Source organism: Dysidea avara, chromosome 6 (assembly GCF_963678975.1).
Source record: "Dysidea avara chromosome 6, odDysAvar1.4, whole genome shotgun sequence".
Classification (NCBI taxonomy): domain Eukaryota; kingdom Metazoa; phylum Porifera; class Demospongiae; order Dictyoceratida; family Dysideidae; genus Dysidea; species Dysidea avara.
Genome location: NC_089277.1, coordinates 26,404,859 through 26,429,390, shown reverse-complemented (window position 1 = coordinate 26,429,390; position 24,532 = coordinate 26,404,859). Strand labels below are relative to the sequence as shown.

General features: G+C 37.8%; 2 protein-coding genes across 5 annotated transcripts in view; one reads left to right on the top strand and one right to left on the bottom strand.

Annotated features, from left to right (window-relative positions):
- LOC136257451 (ubiquitin carboxyl-terminal hydrolase 16-like) overlaps nucleotides 1-24,532 on the bottom strand; it is a 96,924-nt gene that overhangs the window by 47,268 nt on the left and 25,124 nt on the right. The window contains exons 1-5 of one of the 4 annotated variants that reach the window (XM_066050671.1): nucleotides 17,931-18,120; nucleotides 15,012-15,113; nucleotides 7,399-7,432; nucleotides 7,296-7,339; nucleotides 6,866-6,882 (exon numbers count right to left, since the gene is read on the bottom strand). The exons of 2 other annotated variants lie outside the window; for them this stretch is intronic. In XM_066050671.1, the coding sequence (XP_065906743.1) occupies nucleotides 6,866-6,882; nucleotides 7,296-7,339; nucleotides 7,399-7,412 (75 nt within the window). In that variant the 5' untranslated portion in view covers nucleotides 7,413-7,432; nucleotides 15,012-15,113; nucleotides 17,931-18,120. Of the gene's footprint in view, nucleotides 1-6,865; nucleotides 6,883-7,295; nucleotides 7,340-7,398; nucleotides 7,433-15,011; nucleotides 15,114-17,930; nucleotides 18,121-24,532 lie in introns of those variants that run through there. One more of the 4 variants, XM_066050669.1, reaches the window with a different exon arrangement.
- Nucleotides 1-24,532, top strand: part of LOC136257452 (uncharacterized) — a 226,695-nt gene that overhangs the window by 191,923 nt on the left and 10,240 nt on the right. The window lies entirely within an intron of this gene.

Sequence of the window (24,532 nt, the reverse complement as noted above, 5' to 3'; positions counted from 1 at the left end):
ACTTGTTTTGAATTCCTGTTTATTAATAATTAATTATCAAATATCAATAATATACTTAGCCAAATGCATGCTCTGGCAAAGGTTCAGTCTGATATGGCAATAACTTTGGAAGATACAGCCCTACAAAGTAGCAACAACAGAAAAATTGATTTGTACAGCAAGTATAAGGAAAAAAAATTACAAGTGCTTACTAAAATGGTTGTAACGTACGTACAGAAAGACACGCAGGGTTGATATTTGTGACCGTATTTGCAAAAAGAGGTCTTCCACACACATCCAATGCCATGAACTTGAGAGACCATAACTTGGTATTCAAGTAACATGTAAATCTGAAATTTTCTTCATTTATTTACCCATCACTTCTAAATTTCAAGTCAGTATCCTTTTCCAATCTTAAGTTACAATTTGTCAAAATGTTTAAATTGGATGTGGGTGAAAGACCCCTTTTTGCAAATACAGTCACATTTGCACAATCGTGTTCACCATGAGTAAATTAATTGGTACATTTTTCTTGTGTCACCTTTTGTACCTACATACAAAGGCGAAATTGTGGAAAAACCGGTCTTATTACCTATTTAAAAGTATCGAGAAATGCCAGTTTTAAGTATTTAGTGTGTTGTAGCTCACCAATGGTTGAAGCTACGTATGTGTACCAAATGTTCACACATTTTACATCAATTCCTTACCTTCCAGAGCATCTACTGTGCAAGTAGCCAACAACTAAGTTTCCTGCCATTTTAGATAGCTTTTAAACCAAGGTTGACTGTATCAGGTGAGCTGCAAAAGGGGTGGGAGGCAGGGGCCTGGAAGGTGGGAAAGATGGTTTTCAAAAATTGAAAAGGAAGGCGTAGGGATGAATTAGGCAAAGTTGTGGGCCACTGAGGTCTCAAAATTGACTACAATGAAAGGAAATTCACAGCAGAGGTACGTATTCAACACCACAGAGCTGTACAGCCACATACAGTCATCTCCAGGCTAACCAGACTTCCATTAAGGCCCCACACTGCACATACAGATTTCCACTGGGCTTGGGATTAGCAGCCAGCAAAACCAGATCACTCAAGTCTAGTTGATTTTGATTGTGGAATTAGATAGATTATTCATGTAGCTTTGTGTCCTGAGTGAAAAATCGAATCTGCTGACATGGGCAATAAGACCAGTTTTCTCAGACTGGGTCACAATTAGTGAAGGCTTCCCCACATCTAGCACTTCCTTTGGTATGTATCGTCATCTCCTAAGGCCTTTTTTGCAAATGTTAAAACACATAAGTTCAATGTATGTTTGTTGTAAGCCTTTAATTAATGTGTAGACCAGTATATTTGAGGCATAAATAAAACTCTGAAACTTGTATAGCCACATGCTACAGTACTTACAGTCAAGGTTGCTGTAAAATAGTTTTAAACTAGGCACGCACCCACAGCCGGCCGAAGACCGGCTGTGGGCATGGGCCTGGTTTACTGAATTGTTTTCGTAAAAGTGTGTGTGTGTACCTATCTACCTACATATACCTATGTCTGTCCATACGCACCCACGTGAGCAAAATTGTTAAATAATGGTAAAAGCAGCTTTTACATAAGAAGTATATAAAACAAAATGAAGTCTGTATTAAACTTCTGCACAGGTGAACTTTGCTCTGAGGTGGTTTCTTTTTGGCAGACTGAAATATGGGTGTGGCCACTTTCCTCAGACTTTGTAAACTACCTTTCCTTTGAGGTTTTCAGGCATTTAACAACTTTAAAAAAACGGTGCAGGCCTCGTACACTACCATCAATAGCCTATCGCTTCAAATTGAAAGGGGGCGTATCCCTTACGTACACAAAAAAAATGAAGAGCAGCTTTGAGGCTTTGTCGAGAGAATTTGTGGGGAAAATACAATAGTCAAACTATAAAACAGATTAGAAGATACTTCTGTGCGTAATATGTTGGTAAAAGTGGTTTGTTTAACAAGTGCTCCCTTAGCAGTGCATAGCAACGTAATTGAATGAATTACAAAATTTTCATGAATTACAAAATATGAGAATTAGCTAATAATATTATTGCACAACCTTATTGTAAAATAGTAATACATAGTTGGTTAATTCATAGTAGCATATTATACTATCTATGGTTACTTCCAGATGAGTTAGCTAGCTGTACGGCACCTGGTTTTTAGAATTAGCACAGCATCAACTTGTTTAATACCATAAACAACCGTAGATCTTGGGTTCAAACTTGTGATAGAACCACTATGACCTTAATTACTTTGTTGAATGACAGGAGGATGCATATCTCTTGTGTCCCACCCCTGGATGTCTTTAAACAAACTGGGTGATACATAGACAAAGGTCACTGTTGTTGAGCATAAAATGAACTGTAACAGACACCAAAAGTCAAATCTGTGATGGCTCCATCTCTCAAATTTCATGTCACCAGGTCTACAAACTGTGTGGAAGTTTCATACTTTTATCACAAAATGCACAATTTTTCTGCTATGCTGCTGTACTATAGTACAATGATACAGTGTATGTTGGCACCATTTCGTCTAGCAATTGTTATTCCTTACTGAAATGACATCAAGACACATGGTAGTATGTCGTGCGGCCCAAGAAGCCGGCTCGCAACACCCTTAGTATATTGACAGGAAGAACAAAAACGCAATTTTCGCACCTCCGTAGCTCTGTACTGCCTTGCTGAAACAAGACGATTTTTGCTGTGGACACTCCCTCCAACTTCAGCACTACACATTCCAAATTTGAGCGAAATCGCTTCAGGTGTTCCCGAGATATGCGACTTCAAAAAGTGGCTTAGTTTCTTCGTTTTTTCTTCTTATTTTTCTTCCTCTTTTCGCACACTTACAAAAACTGCTATAAAATGCGAACGCTATATCCGATTGCCTTGCCATTTAGCACACAGAAGGGGGGTATAAAGGCGCATCTTGGTACCAACATTCGCTGGAATATGATAAACAGGCAAAGAGTTATGGGCGATTATTTACGAAAAAAAACACCAATATGTTGTCATGCCTACAGGGTAAACTGTGTATGGGAAGAAGCTGAAAATCGGTGGGTGAATAGGTTAACTATTGAACCTCAAACCTTTTGTGGTTTGAAATAAATCGAGCTTAAAACCAGGAAGATACAACGAAAAAATCAACAGTGTGTAACAATTATGCAATCGAGATTAGCTAATAAAAAAACCACTGCTTGCCACGCCTACCAGATGAACCGCTTTGGGTAATGCTTTAAAAATCGTTGTACAGATGAAGTAATCATCTTAGAAAGGCTCATCAATGGTGTGGATGAATCAGACTTAAAGCCACGGAGTTATAACACGAAATCCAACTTGGTGCAGCAAGTGCGAGATCGAGATACTCTAATAGAGCAGTCATCCTAATAAAGCGGTCACCTTAAGAGAATTCAAGAGATCAGCTAGAAACAAGTAACCTGTATAAAGATCAGCTACAAACAATTCACACTGTAGAGAGATCAGCTAGAAGAAGTTACCTTGTAGGGAGTTCATGCAACTATATGGAAAGGGATAGTTCAGCTAGAAGAAATCACCTTGTAGAGTTCAGCTACAAACAAATTGCCCTGTAGAGAGATCAATAGAAGAAGTTACCTTGCAGAGAGTTCAGCTACAAAGAAACCATCATGTAGAGAGTTCAGCTACAAACAAACCTCCCTGTAGAGAGATCAGCTAGAAGAAGTTACCTTGTAGAGATTTCAGCTACAAAGAAACCATCATTTAGAGAGTTCAGCTTCAAACAAATCACCTGTAGAGAGTTCAGCTACAAACAAATCTCCCTGTAGAGAGACCAGCTAGAAGAAGTTATCTTGTAGATAGTTCAGCAACAAACAAATCACCCTGTAGAGAGATCAGCTAGAAGAAGTTACCTTGTAGGGAGTTCATGCAACTATATGGAAAGGGATAGTTCAGCTAGAAGAAATCACCTTGTAGAGTTCAGCTACAAACAAATTGCCCTGTAGAGAGATCAATAGAAGAAGTTACCTTGCAGAGAGTTCAGCTACAAAGAAACCATCATGTAGAGAGTTCAGCTACAAACAAATCTCCCTGTAGAGAGATCAGCTAGAAGAAGTTACCTTGTAGAGATTTCAGCTACAAAGAAACCATCATTTAGAGAGTTCAGCTTCAAACAAATCACCTGTAGAGAGTTCAGCTACAAACAAATCACCCTGTAGAGAGATCAGCTAGAAGAAGTTACCTTGTAGACAGTTCAGCTACAAAGAAACCATCATTTAGAGAGTTCAGCTTCAAACAAATCTCCCTGTAGAGAAATCAGCTAGAATAAGTTTCCTTGTAGAGAGTTCAGCTACAAACAAATCACCCTGTAGAAAGATCAGCTGGAAGAAGTCACCTTGTAGAAAGTACAAAGAAACCATCATTTAGAGAGTTCAGCTTCAAACAAATCACCTGTAGAGAGTTCAGCTACAAACAAATCTCCCTGTAGAGAGATCAGCTAGAAGAAATTACATTGTAGATAGTTCAGCTACAAACAAATCACCCTGTAGAAAGATCAGTTAGAAGAAGTTACCTTGTAGAGAGTTCAGCTATAAAGAAGACATTTTGTAAAGAGCTCAGCTGCAAACAAATCACCTGTACAGAATTCAGCTACAAACAAATCACCCTATAGAGAGATCAGCTAGAAGAAGTTACCTTGCAGATAGTTCAGCTACAAACAAATCTCCCTGTAGAAATATCAGTTAGAAGAAGTTACCTTGTAGAGAGTTCAGCTATAAAGAAGCCATTTGTGACCGGATTTCATATAACAAGGCTTCCACACACACAAAATCAAACTTACGATTTTACCAGAAATGGATTGCTGGTCTAATATACTATCATATTTCACACTGTACTTCCTTCAGCACTGACAAGTCTGGTTTCTGTAGCAGCTTTCTTCCGACCCTGTCAAAGCCACGAGTGTGAGATTGGCACCATTAAATGGCCATGTCTTTGTGATAATGGTGTGTAGTGAGCTGGGACTTCACAGAGAGCTCGCCAATAGTGTTCTCAGTCAATTTGGAGTAATTTGAGGGCCATGGAGGGCCATGGAGAGCCCAAACTTGGCCCCTGGATTCCAATCGTCTTCTTACTTCATTTTGTACCGGTATATTAAGACCACCGTCCACCCCCACCCTCCCACCCTATTACTACCACCTGTGATATTATTACCCGCTCGAAAAAAGCTGCTCAAAACAGGGCAAATTTTGGGTATCAGAAATGTATACACCCACTCAGTGATAGCTAGTGAACAGATGAACAATTGGTGCAAATTTTGTTTGCACAGCTGTAGGCACTGGGAAGTTATTACACAACGATTCCTTAAAATCGCCATATCTCCTAACAAAGCTTTGTGCGTCGAAGCCTTGTTTTGTCAAATTCAGTCACATTTTGTAAAGAGCTCAGCTGCAAACAAATCACCTGTACAGAATTCAGTTACAAACAAATCACCCTATAGAGAGATCAGCTAGAAGAAGTTGCCTTGTAGATAGTTCAGCTACAAACAAATCTCCCTATAGAGAGATCAGCTAGAAGAAATTACCTTGTAGAGAGTTCAACTACAAAGAAATCACCATATAGAGAGTTTAGCTGCAAAGAAATCACCCTGTAGAAAATTCAGCCACAAACAAATTGCCCTGTAGAAAGATCAGTTAGAAGAAGTTACCCTGTAGAGAGATCAGCTAGAAGAAGTTACCTTGTAGATCGTTCAGCTACAAACAATTCACCCTGTAGAGAGAGCATATAGAAGAAGTCACCTTGTAGAGTGTTCAGTTAAAAAGAAACCACCATGGAGATTTCTGTAATAAAAATATGTATTATATATATAATTTGTACATTTACTGATAAAATATTTAAAGTACATCTACTTCATCTTTTCTTCTTCCTGTGGTAAAGAAAAAAGATAGTATACAAATACAAAAAGAAATGAAATCTAATCCAAAACAGCCAAACTGTAAAAAAAGTGTGCGGCCCTCAAAAAGGCTATGGTGAAAAAGATATGAAATCCAAGGTGGCGACCAAGAAATGGCTGTGATGGTAGGTTAATGGTAAAAATTTTAATAATGACAATTCAGGTGAATTTTGTGCCTGGACCAAGCGGCACAAAAATTCACCTGAATTGTCATTATTAAAATTTTTACCATTAACCTACCATCACAGCCATTTCTTGGCCGCCACCTTGGATTTCACATCTTCTTTCACCATAGCCTTTTTGAGGGCCACACACTTTTTTTACAGCTTGGCTGTTGTGGATTAGATATGAACTTCCAGTTTGAACTATTCAATAGATCAGTCTTTATTCACTTACGTAGCAAACCAAATTTTAATTATTTCACGCCAGTGATCGTCATGTTGTAAGTGAAATTGGAAAGCATATCGTACACCAATTATCAGCATGAGGTATGTATTATCGGCATTTGTACTTCAGTGATTGACTAATTATTGGTAAATTTTGCAAATTCATGAGTAACTTTCAGGTGCCTTGTTGGTTCATTGTGAAATTTTTGTGGGATGTACAGTCCTTGGATAACTCCATTTCACAGACGTTTTACAAAGATGAGGCCAGCCTTTCGAGAAATATACAGGTTAGATGTAAAATCATACCAGTTACCAAGATAAAATTATATTACGTATCTGTAACTTCATATATTCCGTAGTCTGTATAATTTACGAGTGATTATAATTAGTACCTGCTGATAATTGGAAACTTATGCTAACTACTATATAATTATAGTATATATACACCTGCCTGCAGATCAGGTGCACTTATCAGCAAATCCCTCACTGCCATGGTACAGGCATGTACAACTATTACAAACACACAGAAATTGTACAGTTCCTCTAATCACATGCATGATCCATTGCTTACTTTATCATCATCACCACCTATAAAATAGAAAGAATCATGGAATAAGTTTGTCTACAGTAAAACATGATGCTTACAAAAAGTATAATACAATGTATGGTAATGCATGAACATTTTAATGAAAGTAATTCTCTTGGTTTAGGCCACATTATTAGTTTCTCATCCCTGCCAGCATCACCGTTTTTCTTATCTCATCAAGGATTGTTTGTGCCACTGGTGGCTAAGGGAGGCCAATTATCACCTTTTATAGTTGGTACCTTGCTAGAACAGTCACAGAAAATTGCATTTTGAGTCATTTTAGCTAGCTAATTCAGCTGTCAAGTCAGTAAGAAATAAAATAAAAATCCACCCTCTCGCACTGCTATTTTGAGTACAGGAGGATGAGAAACTAATAAGTTTTTGTGGCCTTACAGTATAACGATTAGCTAATTACCTGAACTATTTTCTTCATAATATGCACTTTTAGAATGCTCCTCTCTAAAACATACACAGTGACAGCATTAAAAAATGATTTACTATGATGTACTCAAGCTTACCCTTGTTTAACCATGTTGTATGATTGCAAATATCCTGAATAAATGGTAATAATAGTAAATGCAGCAAACCTTACATAAACAAAAATTATGTAAATGTATGTACACTGTATGCTACAGTATAAAATTCTGAATCTACTTATGTTAGTGATCATAAATCATGCACCTGATATGTCACACAGTTACCATTTCTTATGGTATGAGCTACAAAAATAATTATGTGAATTCATGGATGTTGGTTCTGATGGTGGTTGATGATGTAAGTTGCACAAAACATGTCATCTCATGATGAAAAAAAAGCAAATAATCATGGGAAATGCATGACTTAGCAAGCACTATATATTATAGTATATTAAAAATTATAAATTTAATAATAAAGTAGGAATCCAAGCGATAAAAAGTAGTGAAACAAGAAAAGAACGATGGTAGCTATTACAGCATAGCTCAGTGGGAAATCCCTACTTTGGCATGATATGCGACCGGATTTCATATAACAAGGCTTCCACACACACAAAATCAAACTTACGATTTTACCAGAAATGGATTGCTGGTCTAATACACTATCATATTTCACACTGTACTTCCTTCAGCACTGGCAAGTCTGGTTTCTGTAGCAGCTTTCTTCCGACCCTGTCAAAGCCACGAGTGTGAGATTGGCACCATTAAATGGCCATGTCTTTGTGATAATGGTGTGTAGTGAGCTGGGACTTCACAGAGAGCTCGCCAATAGTGTTCTCAGTCAATTTGGAGTAATTTGAGGGCCATGGAGGGCCATGGAGGGCCATGGAGAGCCCAAACTTGGCCCCTGGATTCCAATCGTCTTCTTACTTCATTTTGTACCGGTATATTAAGACCACCGTCCACCCCCACCCTCCCACCCTATTACTACCACCTGTGATATTATTACCCGCTCGAAAAAAGCTGCTCAAAACAGGGCAAATTTTGGGTATCAGAAATGTATACACCCACTCAGTGATAGCTAGTGAACAGATGAACAATTGGTACAAATTTTGTTTGCACAGCTGTAGGCACTGGGAAGTTATTACACAATGATTCCTTAAAATCGCCATATCTCCTAACAAAGCTTTGTGCGTCGAAGCCTTGTTTTGTCAAATTCAGTCACATATAGTCATTATTTTGTGTTCAATGCCAAAGTAGGAATTTCCCACCAAGCTATGCTGTAATAGCTACCATGGTTCTTCTCTTGTTTCACACATTTTGGCGCTTGGATTCCTACTTTATTTTTTAATTTAATATACTAGTTTGTTTAGTTTTTGGTTAAGGCATACAGCTAGCTATAAACATGTGACTATTCTATTAGGGTGACTGCTGTGTTAGAGTATCTCGAGGCAGCCTGCAAGATGTGCGCTTGCCCAAAAAGGGGCATGGTTTCAATCAATTATAGAGTATGTCAAGTCACCCTTCCAAATTGAAGGTGTGTGGTCACTGAAATATAGCTAATACAAAAGGGGTGTGTCATCGTGGTTTCAATCGATAGATCGATAATGCGTAGAATGGGCATGATCTTGTGACCTATCGTGAAGCTATCTAGTACCAGTACCTCCGTACAGTACCCTCCGTCATAAATTATATCAGTAAGGAATATAATCTATTCCTCTGTACAGTAGCGTAGTCTAAGCACATTAAATAATCTTGTGGCATCTATTATGCTACTTAAAGAAAGCGTTGATATGGAAAATTAACGCCTCGATATGGTTTCATTGGATGAAGAAGACAAGCAACCTGATTGAAGATAAAAGAAAAGACAAGGTGCAGAGGGCACACACTCGTCGGAACCCCAAAAGACACATCCCACTGGTGAGTTTATTATTGTTGCGTAAAATGGTGGCCGTGCACTGGTTCGTTTAGCTTCTAGGCTTGGGACTGTGGTCAGTCAGGCAGTCAGGCAGTCAGTCTAAAATTCAAAGTTTTGGCGATTTTTTAAAAATTCTGTATCCGACCATCCGTAAGCGTTTTGTTGTATTTAATGCTGTTTTATGTATTATATGGACTAGTACTATTCCATAAAGGTGATTTTCGTCTCGTAAGATATCTCTAGGATGATTTGTAAAGGCAGGATTTTGGGCGGCGCGTAAAAATTTCACATGGATTCCTACTTAAACAATACAACCGTACCGTTTGATTAGCACTAGAAACATTGTTTAATCAGTACCTGTTGTTAATCACTGAACACTTGGCTGGGTAATACAACTAAGTGAAGTAACTTTGTAAGCATCAGAAAGTGCTCCATATTTGACCATATTTTACAAAACTGATCCAAATCGCACATCAGGCAAAATCAAACTAACACCTCCAGTGGATAGATACACTATCATACTAGTAGTTTTGACCCTCAGTACCACTCAAACTACTCGAGGCTGGTTTCAACACATTGTCTTTTCTAGGTGGTATGTAGAACTCAAAATGGCAGTTTTAGGCATTGTGAAGGACCTGGCTTGACAAGAATCAGTGGTTTATTGGTGGACAACCTGATAATGTTGGCCAGACGTTTTTCTGTGGATTTTGCTACATATCAGTCACTAAGGAGCCAGCACAGCTCTGTAATCTCGTCTCTGGACTCCAATTGTGGTCTACCTCCATTGTAAATTTCATATGCGTGCTTCCTATCCTAGGAGAGTTGAATTATTTAAAATCGTTATCTTGAAACTTCTAATATGTGATTAGGATCGATTTTCCAAAATCCAGTCACTAATTCTACATGTTCAACTTAATGTGTCACTGTCCAACTTTTGGTAAATCATTAATCTTTTATAACATGCAAACTTACAAAGCAGAATTTTTAATTGCCTTTAGAATGTTACTAGTATAGCAATCGAAGCACTACAAAGTATGAATAATGTCAAGAGCCATACAGCAACAAAAAAGTGCATGACTTACGGTGTCTTTTGTGCTAGCAATTAGCTGTGTAGTATGACCATGGGACCATACAACTAATTTACAAGCTGTGACAAAGTTGAATTGAATAGGCAGATTTAAATATATATATGTGACCATCTCAGCAAAAACCCGATTTGTTTGCACAATTAAAAAAAAAAATTATTCACTCAGCAATATCAGCAGTGTCCAAGGAATGGACCACCAAAGTTTCAGCCTTCTGTGGTGTGTAGTTTTGGAATTATAGCACTAGACAGTAGGAAGAGCAAGGTAATCAATTTGTACAGCGACTATACTGAAAATAAACTACAGGCGCTTACATTCGCAGCCATAACTTCCGTTTGGATTAGTCTACAACGTTGCAATTTGGCTTAAAACATTCACCATGGATCAGTACATCAACCAAAGTATAGTGTTAGCCCTGTAGATACTTGCGCATATGGATACGAAGGCGGTTTGGTAGAAGAAACGATGACAATATTGTTTACATTTACCGCATCGTAAACAAATGCACGTCACACGCATACCTTTGGAGCTAGAGAAACGAAACAAAGATTTTCAAACTCTCCATAAACAGGCGAATATAGTTTTAATCGATTTAAATCTTCCTTCTTCGAGTACTGGCCCGATAAAAACTTGCGTAGTTTTTTTAGTAGCATGCGTAATTTTACAAAATATTTTTAAATTTTGATTTTCTCAATATGCATGCTTGTGCGAACAAGTCGGGTTTTTGCTGAGACGGTCACATATATATATATATATACTGTATAGCTATACTGTACAAAGTTATCCAATGTATGCACCAAAATATAAACCTTTTAAAATAAGCATGCGTTTAATTGTTAATGATATTGCAACTACTGCTGTTACCAGTAGCATAGTGTATTCATTTACTTTTACTGCTGCAATTTAACAGCAATTTAACAGCAATCACTGTGATCACGTTGTAGAAATTGTTCCATTGCTGAATCAATACAGCAATGAATGCTTGCATGACTACTAGGGGTGTGCAATAATATAATTTTTAATATCACGATACTGTAACTTATTATATTGTCACAATGAATTTTTACGCATATAAATATAAATTTAATACTTATAATATGTCTATACTATTATCATTGTGTGACTTGTCTGCTAACTAAAACTAGAAGTTATACCTAAAGCAATTTGTGAGAATTTTCCCTGGCCACTTGTAGTTAACAGTAATATCCAGATTTTATCATTATCACGATAATGGAATTTTCACAATTTTGATTATCACAATAATGAGCTTTGGTATAATCGATTTATCACGATTATCGCACAGCACTAATGACTACTATATATATGGGTGGTGTTCAGTTATGTTACTGATGTGCCTGTTAAAACAAACCTTATACCAGCTACCTACATTCATGCCTAATGGGTGTTACCATTCCGTAGAGTGGACTACTGGACTGGAACACTGGACTGTACTACTGGACTACTGGACTGACATATTTTTGGTTTTTGCACATTCTATGGTTGGATTAACGGAGTCTTGCTAGTAAGCACCCTTAGAGCACCTGCAGCACACTTCTAAATGCTGAAGACGAACAGTAAAATATGTGAAAACTGTCTCTTAATAATTTCGCTACTGTTCATTATGCCACTATACAACACTTATTCCTTACCCTGGTGTATTAAATGTGACAACATTAGTTAACCAGCAATCAACTAGCCAGTAGACAATATCTTTCGAGATATTCTTATAGCAAGCTTGAGGAGCAAGCTAGTCTCACCCGCATGGCCAGACCTCTAGACTTGCCTCTAGTTCAGTGCAGGGGTTTACCAATTAGAGATCGTTCAGTATGGGCACTTATAATCTTTAATTGATAAGCCCCTGCACTGAGACAGAAGTCTGGCAGCGAGACTAGCTTGCTTGCTCCTCTAAAGATATAACCCGAAGGATACCATCCACTGGCTAGTTGATTGCTGATTAACTATTGCTGTCACAATCCATTCTCTGCACTGCCTGCAGCATTACTACACACAGGGTAAGAAATAAGTGTTGTATAGTGGCATAATGAAGCAAAATTATTAAGATAAGAGACAGTTTTTGCATATTCCATTGGTCATCTTCAGCATTTAAAAGTGGGCTGCAGGTGCCCTAAGGGTACTTACTAGCAAGACTCCGTAAACCCAACCATAGAATGTGCAAAAATCAAAAATGTGTTAGTCCAGTGTTCCAGTCCAGTAGTCCAGTCCACTGAATAGTAACCCCCCATGCCTAATCTACAGTAAGAAACATGATTTTCATAACTTTAAAGTCAATTTTGTAGTTTACTATTCTAGACAACAATAATTTGAATTTCAAAAATCCATGGTAATTAGTATGGATATACAGGGGCACTGAGATAGGGGGCAAGATTGCTACACTAGTTTTAAAAGTGAGTTATGGCCCTCACACTTTGCGGCCAAGTTGTTGGAAAAAATCAATCTAAGCTCCGGGTGTAGCTTATAAACGTAAAACATATCTCAATGTGAGAAACTATACAAAACAGTCTTTTGCAATCAACATTCAAGGCAAAGTCATCCGCTGTGTTTAACTCAAGTGCCTGTAATTTTATTTCCATTTAGTTCATGGAATGTGATATCTATTGTTAAAAAATTCTCTCTAAAATTCTAATTGCGGAGTCTGTGATGTTAGAAGTTTAAAACAGTACCAAGAATGCTGCAACCATATGTGACATTACACGATGGCAAAGATTTTTTTAAGCTTAAAGGCAGCAAAAGATATGAGGAGTGATGTCTCTGTAGTGCTACTAGTGTATGAGTGTACAGAGGGTGCTGGCTACAGATGATTAGACCAATTTAAATGATTCAGATTGGTGTAACCAGACACTACTATGGATTCTGATAATAAATGGTGAATGCAGTATGGCATTCACATGATGTAAACTTTCAGGAGAATACCTGCAAGGGCAGACATACCATTGCCCTTTTAAGATATGATGTCTCCCTTTGCAGAGTTCCAGTCATTATAGCCTAATTATTATTTCTAAAGGTGTTGTCCCATGTAATGGGCAGTACTAGATATAATTAATAGTTTATTTGACCACACACAGTCATGTGAGAGGTCACGTTGCAGAGTATAAGAGTATAAAGCAAGCTTATAATAATAATAAGTATTATTATTGTTGTTGTTACTAGGCCTGGGGCACATACAACCACGTACAACCACAAATGGAGCAATCTACAAATGGGGCATGTACAACAGTGCACAACCAGCACAGCGTGTGTGGATGGAAAATATGCACATACAGTAAACAAAAGTGATATATGCAATTACAATCGTGAGGGCCTTCTACTATTACGTTGTATTGAATACCCGACCATCAATACCACATAATGCATTGTCACTGCCCCTCCTGCATGATTCTCACAAGTTGAGGTGCAAATGCGTGCTCTCATATCTGTGGTATTGAATCTCATGCCTGCAAGCAATGAAGCTTATACATCCATTAAACAGTCCTAAAATTATAATGATCAATGAGGATGAATCAGGGTACTGGATTAAGATATGCATGACTGCTGAAGTTTCCAAAAGCAGACCTCAATGATAAAAGAAGCAGGGTATTTCACTAGAAACTTTTTTTTAATATGAGCTGGGCCATATGTCCTAAAATGATAACATGATATACTACAAGATAAAAATAAATTTTGGAGAGCAAACGGCTGCGTGCAGCTGGTCACTGTGAAAGATGGCAGTACCTCCAATAGCATAAAAATTCAATACCAGAAAATAATGGATATCCCACCAAGAAAAAGTACGATTCCATTGTGCGGTGGCATTGCAGACTGTAACTATGTATAGGTACAGTACTATAGTTTAGTATGTAGGTAAATAAACAGCAGCTAGCACAACCACACAGCAATTATCAGCCTAAGGGAAAATTTTGTGTATGTGGTGTTTGTTATCTCAATCTCGTTGTATGGGATGTAATTACGGCAAGAGTTCATAATATTAGAGGTACTTACTACTATATTATGAACTCTTGATTACGGCAATATTTATAGTTTCTGTCTCAAAGTAAAATATTGCATGGTGATGACAAAACAACATAAATTAAAATGAAAGTAAACAAACAAAACCACAAATATTCTAATCAACAAGAATACAGCTTTCCACTAAACGCAGCTCAGTGGAGACAGCAGGGAGCTCTGTTGACTGTAGCTTTCTGCTCTCACAAATAGCCAGTATAGCAGAATGTAATAGTGAAAACAACAAAGCACAGCGTATCCAGGAAAGTGTCTGGTTGTAAGAGGTATTGTGCTTCTGTGACAAAGTGATCCCACTCCTGGCACTGAAAAGGCTTCAGGTTGAGAGCTGTGCATCTTCACAAACAAACTTATTAGCTGAAAACTGTACCGGCGTTAACGTTCTCCACACAATGGTTTGCCAGGTCCAATGCAAAACTACTGGTAGCTAGCTGGGTGTCAGTACATTAATGGTGTGGCAATAGCATAATGTTGTGTAACACAATACTGTACAACATACAGGAGATGTAGTTTATACCATAGAACTGTATGCAGCAATGTATTATTGGCACTGAACACTGGGGATAGAAATAATTCAGCTAGCAAACCAGGTAAAGGATGAACAGAATCATACAAAATAATACACGACAAACAAACATGTTAACATATACTCTTAATTTTGTTCATCTTCTGGAACTCAATGTACCACCTGAACATACTTGTAATCTTGTTTCTTTTTTTTTCTTTTTTTTACATGTAAAGTGGCCTCTGGCTCTCCTGCAATCACTCCGCCTGTTCGCTAATCTTCTCCTTCGCGCCAACTGAAATTAAAGCATGGGTGTGGAACTGGGTGTTGTATAGAATTTACACATACATTTAAGTCATTAGCATAAACAGGCACAACGATTATATGGTTGTACCTTTGTTCTTAGGCAAATATATTCCAGGTTAGTTCATGTCTCTAGGTCCCGTAGTTTTCGAGAAATTATTATTTATTTATGATGTAATTTTAACCACTTTTCTTATTATTCTTAGTACTTGGTTGTATAATTATGAACTTTTCATATCTGAAGGCAGATTTCCAAAACTGACCATGCATGTAATAGTCACATTATATCATGGGGTCTACAACTCTTTTGAAACCTCGTACAGCTTATAGAAATTTCAAAATCTGAAATCGTATCTCACGATAGAGTTTCTGTACATTTGTGGGTACTTAACACTTGTTAGTCATATGTGACCAGATTTTACAACACTGATCCAAATCACACATCCAGCAAAATCAAACTAACACCACCAGTGGATAGCTACACTATTGTGCTACTAATTTTGACCCTCAGTACTACTCCAACTACTCAAGGCTGGCTTTAACACATGCTTTTTCTTGGTGGTGTGGAGGGCTTGAATGGTGGTTTCTGACCTTACGAAGGGCCTGGCTTGCACAGCCCTGTAATCTCGTGTCTGTGCTTCAATCGTAATCTCCCTCCATTTTGAAGTCTATCTCTTGCCCACCTCCCTCCCCTTCAGCACTTGTGGTACTACTTTGCCTGTTCAACTGCTCAGATTTACTATCTTATTAGGTGGGAAACTCTACAAACACTGTAAGTGGTATGAAAGATAACAGACTGATGCATCTCTTGGGTAAATTTCATACGTGTGCTTGCTATCCTTGGCAAGTTTTATTTGCTGACTTGAATTCTTTAAAATCATGCCATTTAGTAATATCTTGAAACTTCTAATGTGTGATAAATGTTTTTCCAAAATCCAGTCCATTAATTTATTTCTGGTATTCTGATTTATATAATATCTTTGAAAACTTAAAGATTTGAAATCTCATGCACATTTGTTTTAGTTGTGGACCCTTATTTAGCTATCTTATGTGTCCGGTTGAAGTATAAGGTGTAGTAAGATGACTTTTCAAGTATGAGGGTCAAAGAAATCAACAGCAAACTGATCAACACAATACCCATGCAGACACAACTTGGAGGGTTCAGCTCCTGAAACTCTGTTTATGCATTTAGGTGTTGCAGAGCATGTTATGACAAACTAATAACCCTATATATAGCTACTACATAGCTCATTACTATCTACTCCGCTATACACCTAGTGCTTGATACTTCCCTGATCTAGACAGATCATAACATTGTGAACTGTTTATATATGAATTCAAATTATATACTGCAGAGAGATAAATGTCATAATAATTTGACAATTACATGTACAATATAATTACAAGGGGTCAGGAGTTTAGTCTTATGGTTACCAAGTTATTAAAACGTAATTATAACTGAGCCCCTTAGCTATACTGTATTTATTTTAATTTACTTGACAGACAGACAGTGTCTGATGCATCCAGGGCCCTGGACCAGCCCAAAAAATAATTACATTACAATCATACGTATATCAACAGTGATATTTGCTATAAAAAGTCAATCAAGAGTAGAGTTAATTATTGCTTGCAGTTTGGATTTATTTAAACAGGGGAAGAGTGATACTTTCAATCAAGTCACCAGGTAAATCATTCCAATCTCGGATTGTTCTTGGGGGAAAAGTTATACTAGTGATAATCACAATTGGTAATAGGCAGAGTTGGGGGTAACTTGTTACATAATAATATTACTAATGCCGTAATGAAGTAATATAACACATTACATGGCAAAGTAATGAGTAATATATAATGGATATTAAGCCAGGAAATTGTAACGCGTTACTTCTTTTTAATGCATGTTGTATCCAGCATGTGATTGGCTGCATTTTGGGTCCTGACAGCACTGAATACGGCTGTACAAGCAAGAACAAAGAATGATAGTATATGGGAGTGCCCTTGAGACCAAGATACTACAATTAAGTATGTTTTGAGGCTAAACTCACTCGTATCATTTGTAGTTGTAGGCTGGGAGCATGTATTTAGGTCGGTTATAGCTTGTAACGAACAAATAATGTAATATGTAATAATATTACTAGTTAAAGCCATCAAAGTATCAAGTAATGCGTAACTCGTTACTATTTTTCTGGGAATAATATGTAACTGTAAACTGTAACGCATACATTTTATAGAAGTAAGTAGTAATATGTAACGAGTTACATTCTTAGAGTAGCGACCCCAACTCTGGTAATAGGTATATGAAATGTAGAGGGTGTTACTGACGGGTAGATCACTGGGTTCAGGAGAAGTAAGGTGGTGCTGTGCTGCTGTAAAGTCTTTCTTTACAACGAGAGAGCTCAAAGCAGGTAGCCAGCTACAGAAACGTGAGACAGAAATTTGATAGCTAGCAGATTACACCTCCAATACTGCAGAGTGCATCTTGACACCAATCGTCAATATCAGCACGTGACTGCAATGGGCTCGCCCATTTCACAGCTACAGTCTGCGGTCTGGCACCACCCAGAGATTGATGACTGCCGCGTAGGCAGGAAGTTCATTTTAGTGAGACATTTGTGTATGTGTACACGTACATAACTCGTTTAGATATGGCTATATAGACTACTGATCGAGCTAGCTACGTATACAGTACAAAGTAGCATGCGAAAGATGGCGAGACAATAGTTTCTGCCAGCAGACATCTGGAAGACAAATGATTTTATTCGTTACTAGGATTTATGCATAAAAGTGAATAGTTCAACAACAAAAAACTTACGTTCCGTCAATCGAAAGGGATGCCGGACGATCTGGTTACGGTGTCAAGTTCAGCTAGGCTCAGTCATCACACCGGGAAGACTTCATGGCTACAAATGCGCGTGAAGTGAACGTCATGTGAATACCTTGAAGTGATATTTCTTGGAAATGTTGTTAATGTGATTCACAGAATCAGGATTCACAAAAATCGCCGTGTCGGCTATCCATTTTAATCATGCGGAATATTTTGGTACTTTTCAGACCATCGTTACGTAATTAATTTTGCTTATGCAATATAGCATAACTTACACAGTCTTCATTTTTCTTGTCCCTGCAGCATCGGTTATAAACACTTGCACACAATAGTTAGTTATTAAAAGTAATTAAATTAAGCACATAACATCAGGGTCTAGTACTTGTTACCAGATTCCTTTAGTGTAACTTGCTTATGCAGCTATAACTACTGCTTGTATCATTATGTATTTTTAACATTGCACTATAAAGCTTTTTACTACTACTGCTACAATTCGTTATGCTGGTAAACCAATATGCTGCTATCTTCAACATAACGTAGATGAGAATGGTAAGAAACAGTTCCTTTTTGTCAACTTGAGCCTGCCATCACCATCTGCATCACGTGGGCTGTTTACAGCAGCTGCTTGTAGTGCCATTTCTACAGTAGTTTCTATACAGCCTCACAATTGACTGATGCTATTCCTGCTCCAGTTGTTACCACCAATGTGAGTGCTGATCCTGTGCTTACTATCACAGCATGTCCTGATCCAGTTTTGTTTGTTTTTGAAACCATCAAATGAGATGAAGTGTTACAATACATACAATTCCTCGGTCACATGTGACCACAACACCAAAGTCAAAGTAGCCATGGCAAGGATGGATTCAAAACAAACAAAGAACAAAACAATTAAATTAATTAGTCCAAGTTGGGCAGTGATAGCAATTGCTGCTGCTCTATTGAGTACTGTTTTGGAGTGGAATAAAATTTTGATTTGAAATGTTTTTCATTGCTATGATGGCTTTATTAAGTAATGGCCAAGGCAGCCAATTTCTACAGTGTAGTACTGACTCACGAAGCCCAAATTATCAAGCTCATCAATGACTTGTTGGTACTCAGGCTTTCCTTCACACTGACGGGTGGCAGTAAGATCGGTATAATAATTAAATGGGCAGGTGAACTCAAGTAATGACACGGTTTTCAGTTCTTCATCATACAAGGCTGGTAAGGGTATACTAGTAAAGCAGATGGAATTGTGGCAGGAGGTGAATCTGATGCACGTTTGCCATCCAAATTAGCAAATATTTCAGCATTGTCTAGACAAGCTTGCAATTCAGGCATGACAACACAGCATCATGACAATAAGTATACCTACCTTGCTGTAAAGCTACAGGACAGCCATTTAACACATGATGGGAGGTAGGACAAGGCGACTGACAAAGAGAACAAGTTGTTCCTGTTTGTATGCACCAACGACATAAATTTAATGGAGTAGGCAGGGTATCTGATGAAGCTTGTAATACAAATGAGAGTTGGCCTGGATGAAATCCTAACAGAAGCTGTTTCCACAACTTTGATTCAGCTTTCAGAGTAGCACTGTTTTCAGAGTAACACAGTTACCTCCTCTGCAAGTATTGATCTAGGGCTTATTACTACCATAGCAAGTCCTGATCCAGTTGTTACCTCCTCCGCAAGTTTTAATCCGGTGTTTATTACTACCACCTGATCCAGTTGTTTCCACCTCTGTAAGTTTTGATCCAGTATTTATTACTACCTCAGCTGGTTCTTATCCAGTTGTTACCACCTCTGCAAGTTTTGTTCCAGTGTTTACTATCACAGCAAGTCCTGATCCTGTTGTCACCACTTCTGCAAGTTTCTCTCCTGCCTTTTCTACCACAGCAAGTCCTGTTCCAGTTGTTACCACCTCTGTCAGTTTTGATCCTAAAAGTTCTATCACTGCTCCAGTTGTTGCCAACTCAGAAAATTATCATTAAATTCAGCCCTAGTTTTGGTGTCTCGCTTAATAGAAACTTTTGATGCTACTTTGTCCATGCCAGGAAAAGATAGTGCTATCTCTTATTTTGAAAATTTATTGATTTCTACATCCAGTGTATCCTCCTAAAGTGAATACTTCTCTTGATGATCAATTATTTTCACAGATTTTGATAACCTTAAACTGAAAATTTCATGATCAAACATGCCTGCCTGCTGTCTCTCATTCTTCTGGGAACAGTAGTGGCTGGCTGAAGGCAATCCCACAGCCTTCTTTGGGTTTTGCTTTGTCTTCACACGATTTGATTATTGCTCTTCGCTTGTGGTTAAGTGTTCTGCTTTTTCTCTTGTCACCACTTTGTACATGCTTGTCTGTGATTGATTAATTTGGTGACCACCTTCTAGGTTGCTCACATGGCCCATTGCATATCCAACACCATGATACATTGTGACCGGGCCTGCGAAAACAGGGCACGTGGGCAAAAACTACACTGTCACACTACAGGTAATATCTCAGTCCTGGAACAGAATATTGGCATTTTGTAACTTGGCATTATAAAGCCAATTAAATGCTTACTATTGGCTTAAAATTTCATTACCATAGCATAATGGTATTAAAAGTTATGAGTCAAGGACGTTTGAAAAAGTAGGCAAAAATCGTGTGCCCACATGCCCTGTTTTCGCAGTCCCAGTCACCATTGGTTACTGTAGTACATCATGCTTACTCCAAGACCATCCTGGTGTTCTCCAGGACCAAGGTATTGCCTCCTCTGACCAGAGTTGTCCTGGGGACATTTATCACCCTGATTTCTCATTGAGTTGTCCAGCGTACTTTGACCTCTCTGTCAGGTGGACAACTTAGCCTGCTTTTATATCCTCTGCTGCTTCTCAGGCTGGGGTGGCTGCTGCTGTCGGTGAGGAAGCTAAGGACAATCGTTGTTTAGAATCCGTTACCAATGATGGAGGTGACTTTATTTCCCTAGTATGTGAATCATTCAGTGCTTGGTCTCCTTTTGCTTTGTCCACTCTTTACAACCGCACTATGGTTAAAATGGTCTGTCTCTGAAGTTGGCTTGGAGGCAATTGTTGTAACCAACGTTGAAACCGGGTCACTACTACTGACCCGGATAGCAATCCGGGTCAGATCCGGATTTGACCCGGATGTGACCCGGATTAATTAAAGCCGAGACGTGTTTCGGCTAGTCTCGAGCGAGCGAACGAGTCTACATTTTGAGCGTTCGATTCGTGTTGAGTAAATATTGCAACTTCAGCCTATCTGTACGTTGAAGACCAAAAAAAAAAAAAAAAAACGTCTTCACTTACTGACAATAGCTACCCTCGCGTATGTTGGTAATGCGATAAGTGGGCGTGGCTCACGAAAGAGTAGAAGTTTCCACGTCGTCAAACGAACAATTTCGTTTCTCACGTGATCCAATCCGGGTCAGACCAGGATGACCCGGAGAAAATGTGACCCGGATGACCCGATCGACCCGGTTTCAACGCTGGTTGTAACGTTTATCAGTTACTTTAGGCCACACCAAGTCAAACCTTAGTTTCTGGTCACCCGCCCGCATGGAAAACTGGAACCCCAGTTTATGAGGACTATTATTAATATTACAGGCGCTTAAGTGTACGTGACCAAGGACAGTGATTTTTAAACACTGCAAAAGATCGAGATACTCTAATAGAGCAGTCAGGGATTCTAATAGAGCAGTCACACTACCCTTAACTCTAATACTAGAATAGACAGATACTACTATAACGTTTTTGACTTGTCCTTGATTAGCTATATAGCTATTAGTAATGCTTCTGTTGCCAGTAAGTAACTTCAGTACAGTATGCATGTAGCATTGATCACTAGCCTAATGATCAGATATACCATAGCTTTAAACTTTCCTAACAATTCAGATGTGGTCCTCTAATGATTAGTCTAGTAACTCTTCTAGTGGATCTAAACTTGGACTTCCTTATCACTGATCACTGATATACTGACTAGAAATCCGGTAACATTCTGTGAGCTCAAACTTCAACTTTTCCATGATTAAATAATTGCAAGTATGGTCCTAAATTAACAAGTGCATGGCATCCCTTAGTTAAAACATTAACTTAGCTTTCCCACATGATCACTGAAAAACACTAGCCTGGAGCACTCAACAACTCAACTCAAAACTTTGACAGCTACTTTACTGAAGGTTTACTGTATAGAAGGCTAGAAACGCATGCATATATAGTTGGCGAAGACTTCACATTTGAAAGAATTTCTGATGTGTTAATATAGTTTTGGATTATTATTAGCTAGCTAATAAATAATAATTTCCTGACATAGCTAATGAAACATTTCATTTGTAAAGCAAAAGTAGCTACATGAGCAGACCTTTCCTTAGTGTTAGCTACACATTGTTGTGCTCAGCAGTGTAGCTAGCCATCAACAATTTTCCTGGTGCACTTTGCAGAAGCATAATTAACTTCTTATGCTATAAGAATGTTGGTTAAGCTTGGTTGTAAACTCAATATGAAATGGGTAAATTGAGCAAAATTAATAACATTACAGTATTACTGGTGTATATGTAAGAGTCTATGATAGTCCTGAAGTCCTGATCATCCGCCCGCCCGCATCCTTTTGTTGGCTAGGGAGTGACCAGAAACTAAGGTATGACTTAGAGTGGCCTTATGGAAATATGGTCTTTAGACACTATGCTCTTTGTTTGGAGGACACTATAGATTTTGGCTAGATTTTGTAGTGTAGCTAATTAGGTGTAGCCTATAATTATGTAGTTTAGTTTCTTGTAATTAGTTTGGTAGCTTGTAATTAGTCTTTGTATTCTTTTGTGTTATTGTCACATTTCCTTTGTTTGATCTTTTTGGATTCTTCTGAAGTTATGTAGTCTACGAAATCTTTTCAATATTAGCGATGTTGTTGTTGTTCTAGTTGTTTTTAAATCCCCATCAGCCTAGCTATACCCAGTAGCTATGTAGTTAACTAGTTATACACAACACCTTTTTCATTATCTTCATCAGCTATAGATAATATTGTAGCTGCTTACACTGTCACTGCAATGCTTAATAATAGACACCTTGTACACTATTAAACGTAATGAAACTACAGTATGTCCTGAACTATGTCCTTTGGTGGAGATAGGAGTTAGCTAGTTCTAGAAATATAAAGAAAAGATACCAATACTATAATGGATGAATCTCCAGGCCTATTCAGATGCCTTAGAAGCACTAATTGAGCAATTCAAGTCAGTTTAATATTATCATAAGTATAATTATTATACGACCACACGTGGTTATCATTGCTATAATATGCCAGTCGTAGTTGTGCACAACTGTTCATAACCACATTTACGAGATATTTAGAAGGCTAACATGTTCAACAATTATTATATTGCTATACAGTGATTCATTGGTGAATTCTTGGCTGACCATTATAGGTACGGTGACTGCTAAATGCAGACCACAGTGCATTATTTATGTTTGTATGGAAAATATTTATGACATCCTAAGTATGTCCATTATGTCCTTAAAACACACCACGCTTGTGTATGGAGTTCTTCCACAAGACTGGAAAGTGGCTAATGTGATACTTGTTTACGAAAAAGGAGACCATCACCATCCTGGAAATATAGGTCCATCAGTCTCACATCCACAGTGTATAAACTATTTGATTCTATTATTAAAAACAACATTTGTCAGTCACATGATGAAAATCAACTTGTTTTCTAAGGAGCAGCATGGTTTTCTTCCCAAATTAGTCATTCATACATGACTCAGCTATTGCTTGCAACAGAGTATTGGACAGAGGCACTAGATCATGAAGATTCTGTGGATGTAATGTACTTTGATTTTATAAAAGTATTCGACTCTGTGTCTTAAGAGGCTGCTATTTAAGCTTAGAGCATATGGAATAGATGGGCCTCTATTGTACTGGATTAAGTGTTTCCTTACAAGAAGAAAACAAAGAGTATCTGTAAATTGCTTGGTTGGATGTTATTAGTGGCATACCTCAAAGGTCTGTATTAGGTCCAATTCTATTCTCCCTATACATTAATCATCTCCCAAGTGAAATACGTATGTAGTTATTTGCAGATGACACTAAGATTTCAATAAAGTACATAGAAATAATAGCTTAGAAGGTAATAGCTCATTTGCAGCAAGACATTAAACTTTACAAATGGTTGGAGAAGTGGCAATTGTTCTTTAATATTTTTAAGTGTAAATCACTACACCTGGATGCATTCAACCCTAAGCACATAATATTATTATATGTAGGAACCCACTGATTATGCTCATAATTTTACCTTTTATGCTATGTATGCTGCACTGCTCAAATTTTTACTTATTATGCTCAGATTATGCCCAATTATTCATGCTTCAGTTCTCATGCTCTGCTAATAATTTCCAGTTTATGGATAAATAATAAGTGGCTGAAGCACAAACTTAAGTACTTGTCAAACTGCATCTTACAGAAAAGAGCAATATACTCTAATAGAACAGTCAGCTATATGATTGTTCTATTAGAGTTACTGACTGTTCTATTGGACTATATCGATTTATCTGTGATAGCTACTTTGATAAGCAAGAATTCATACTATTACACAAATATTCTTCCTATTATG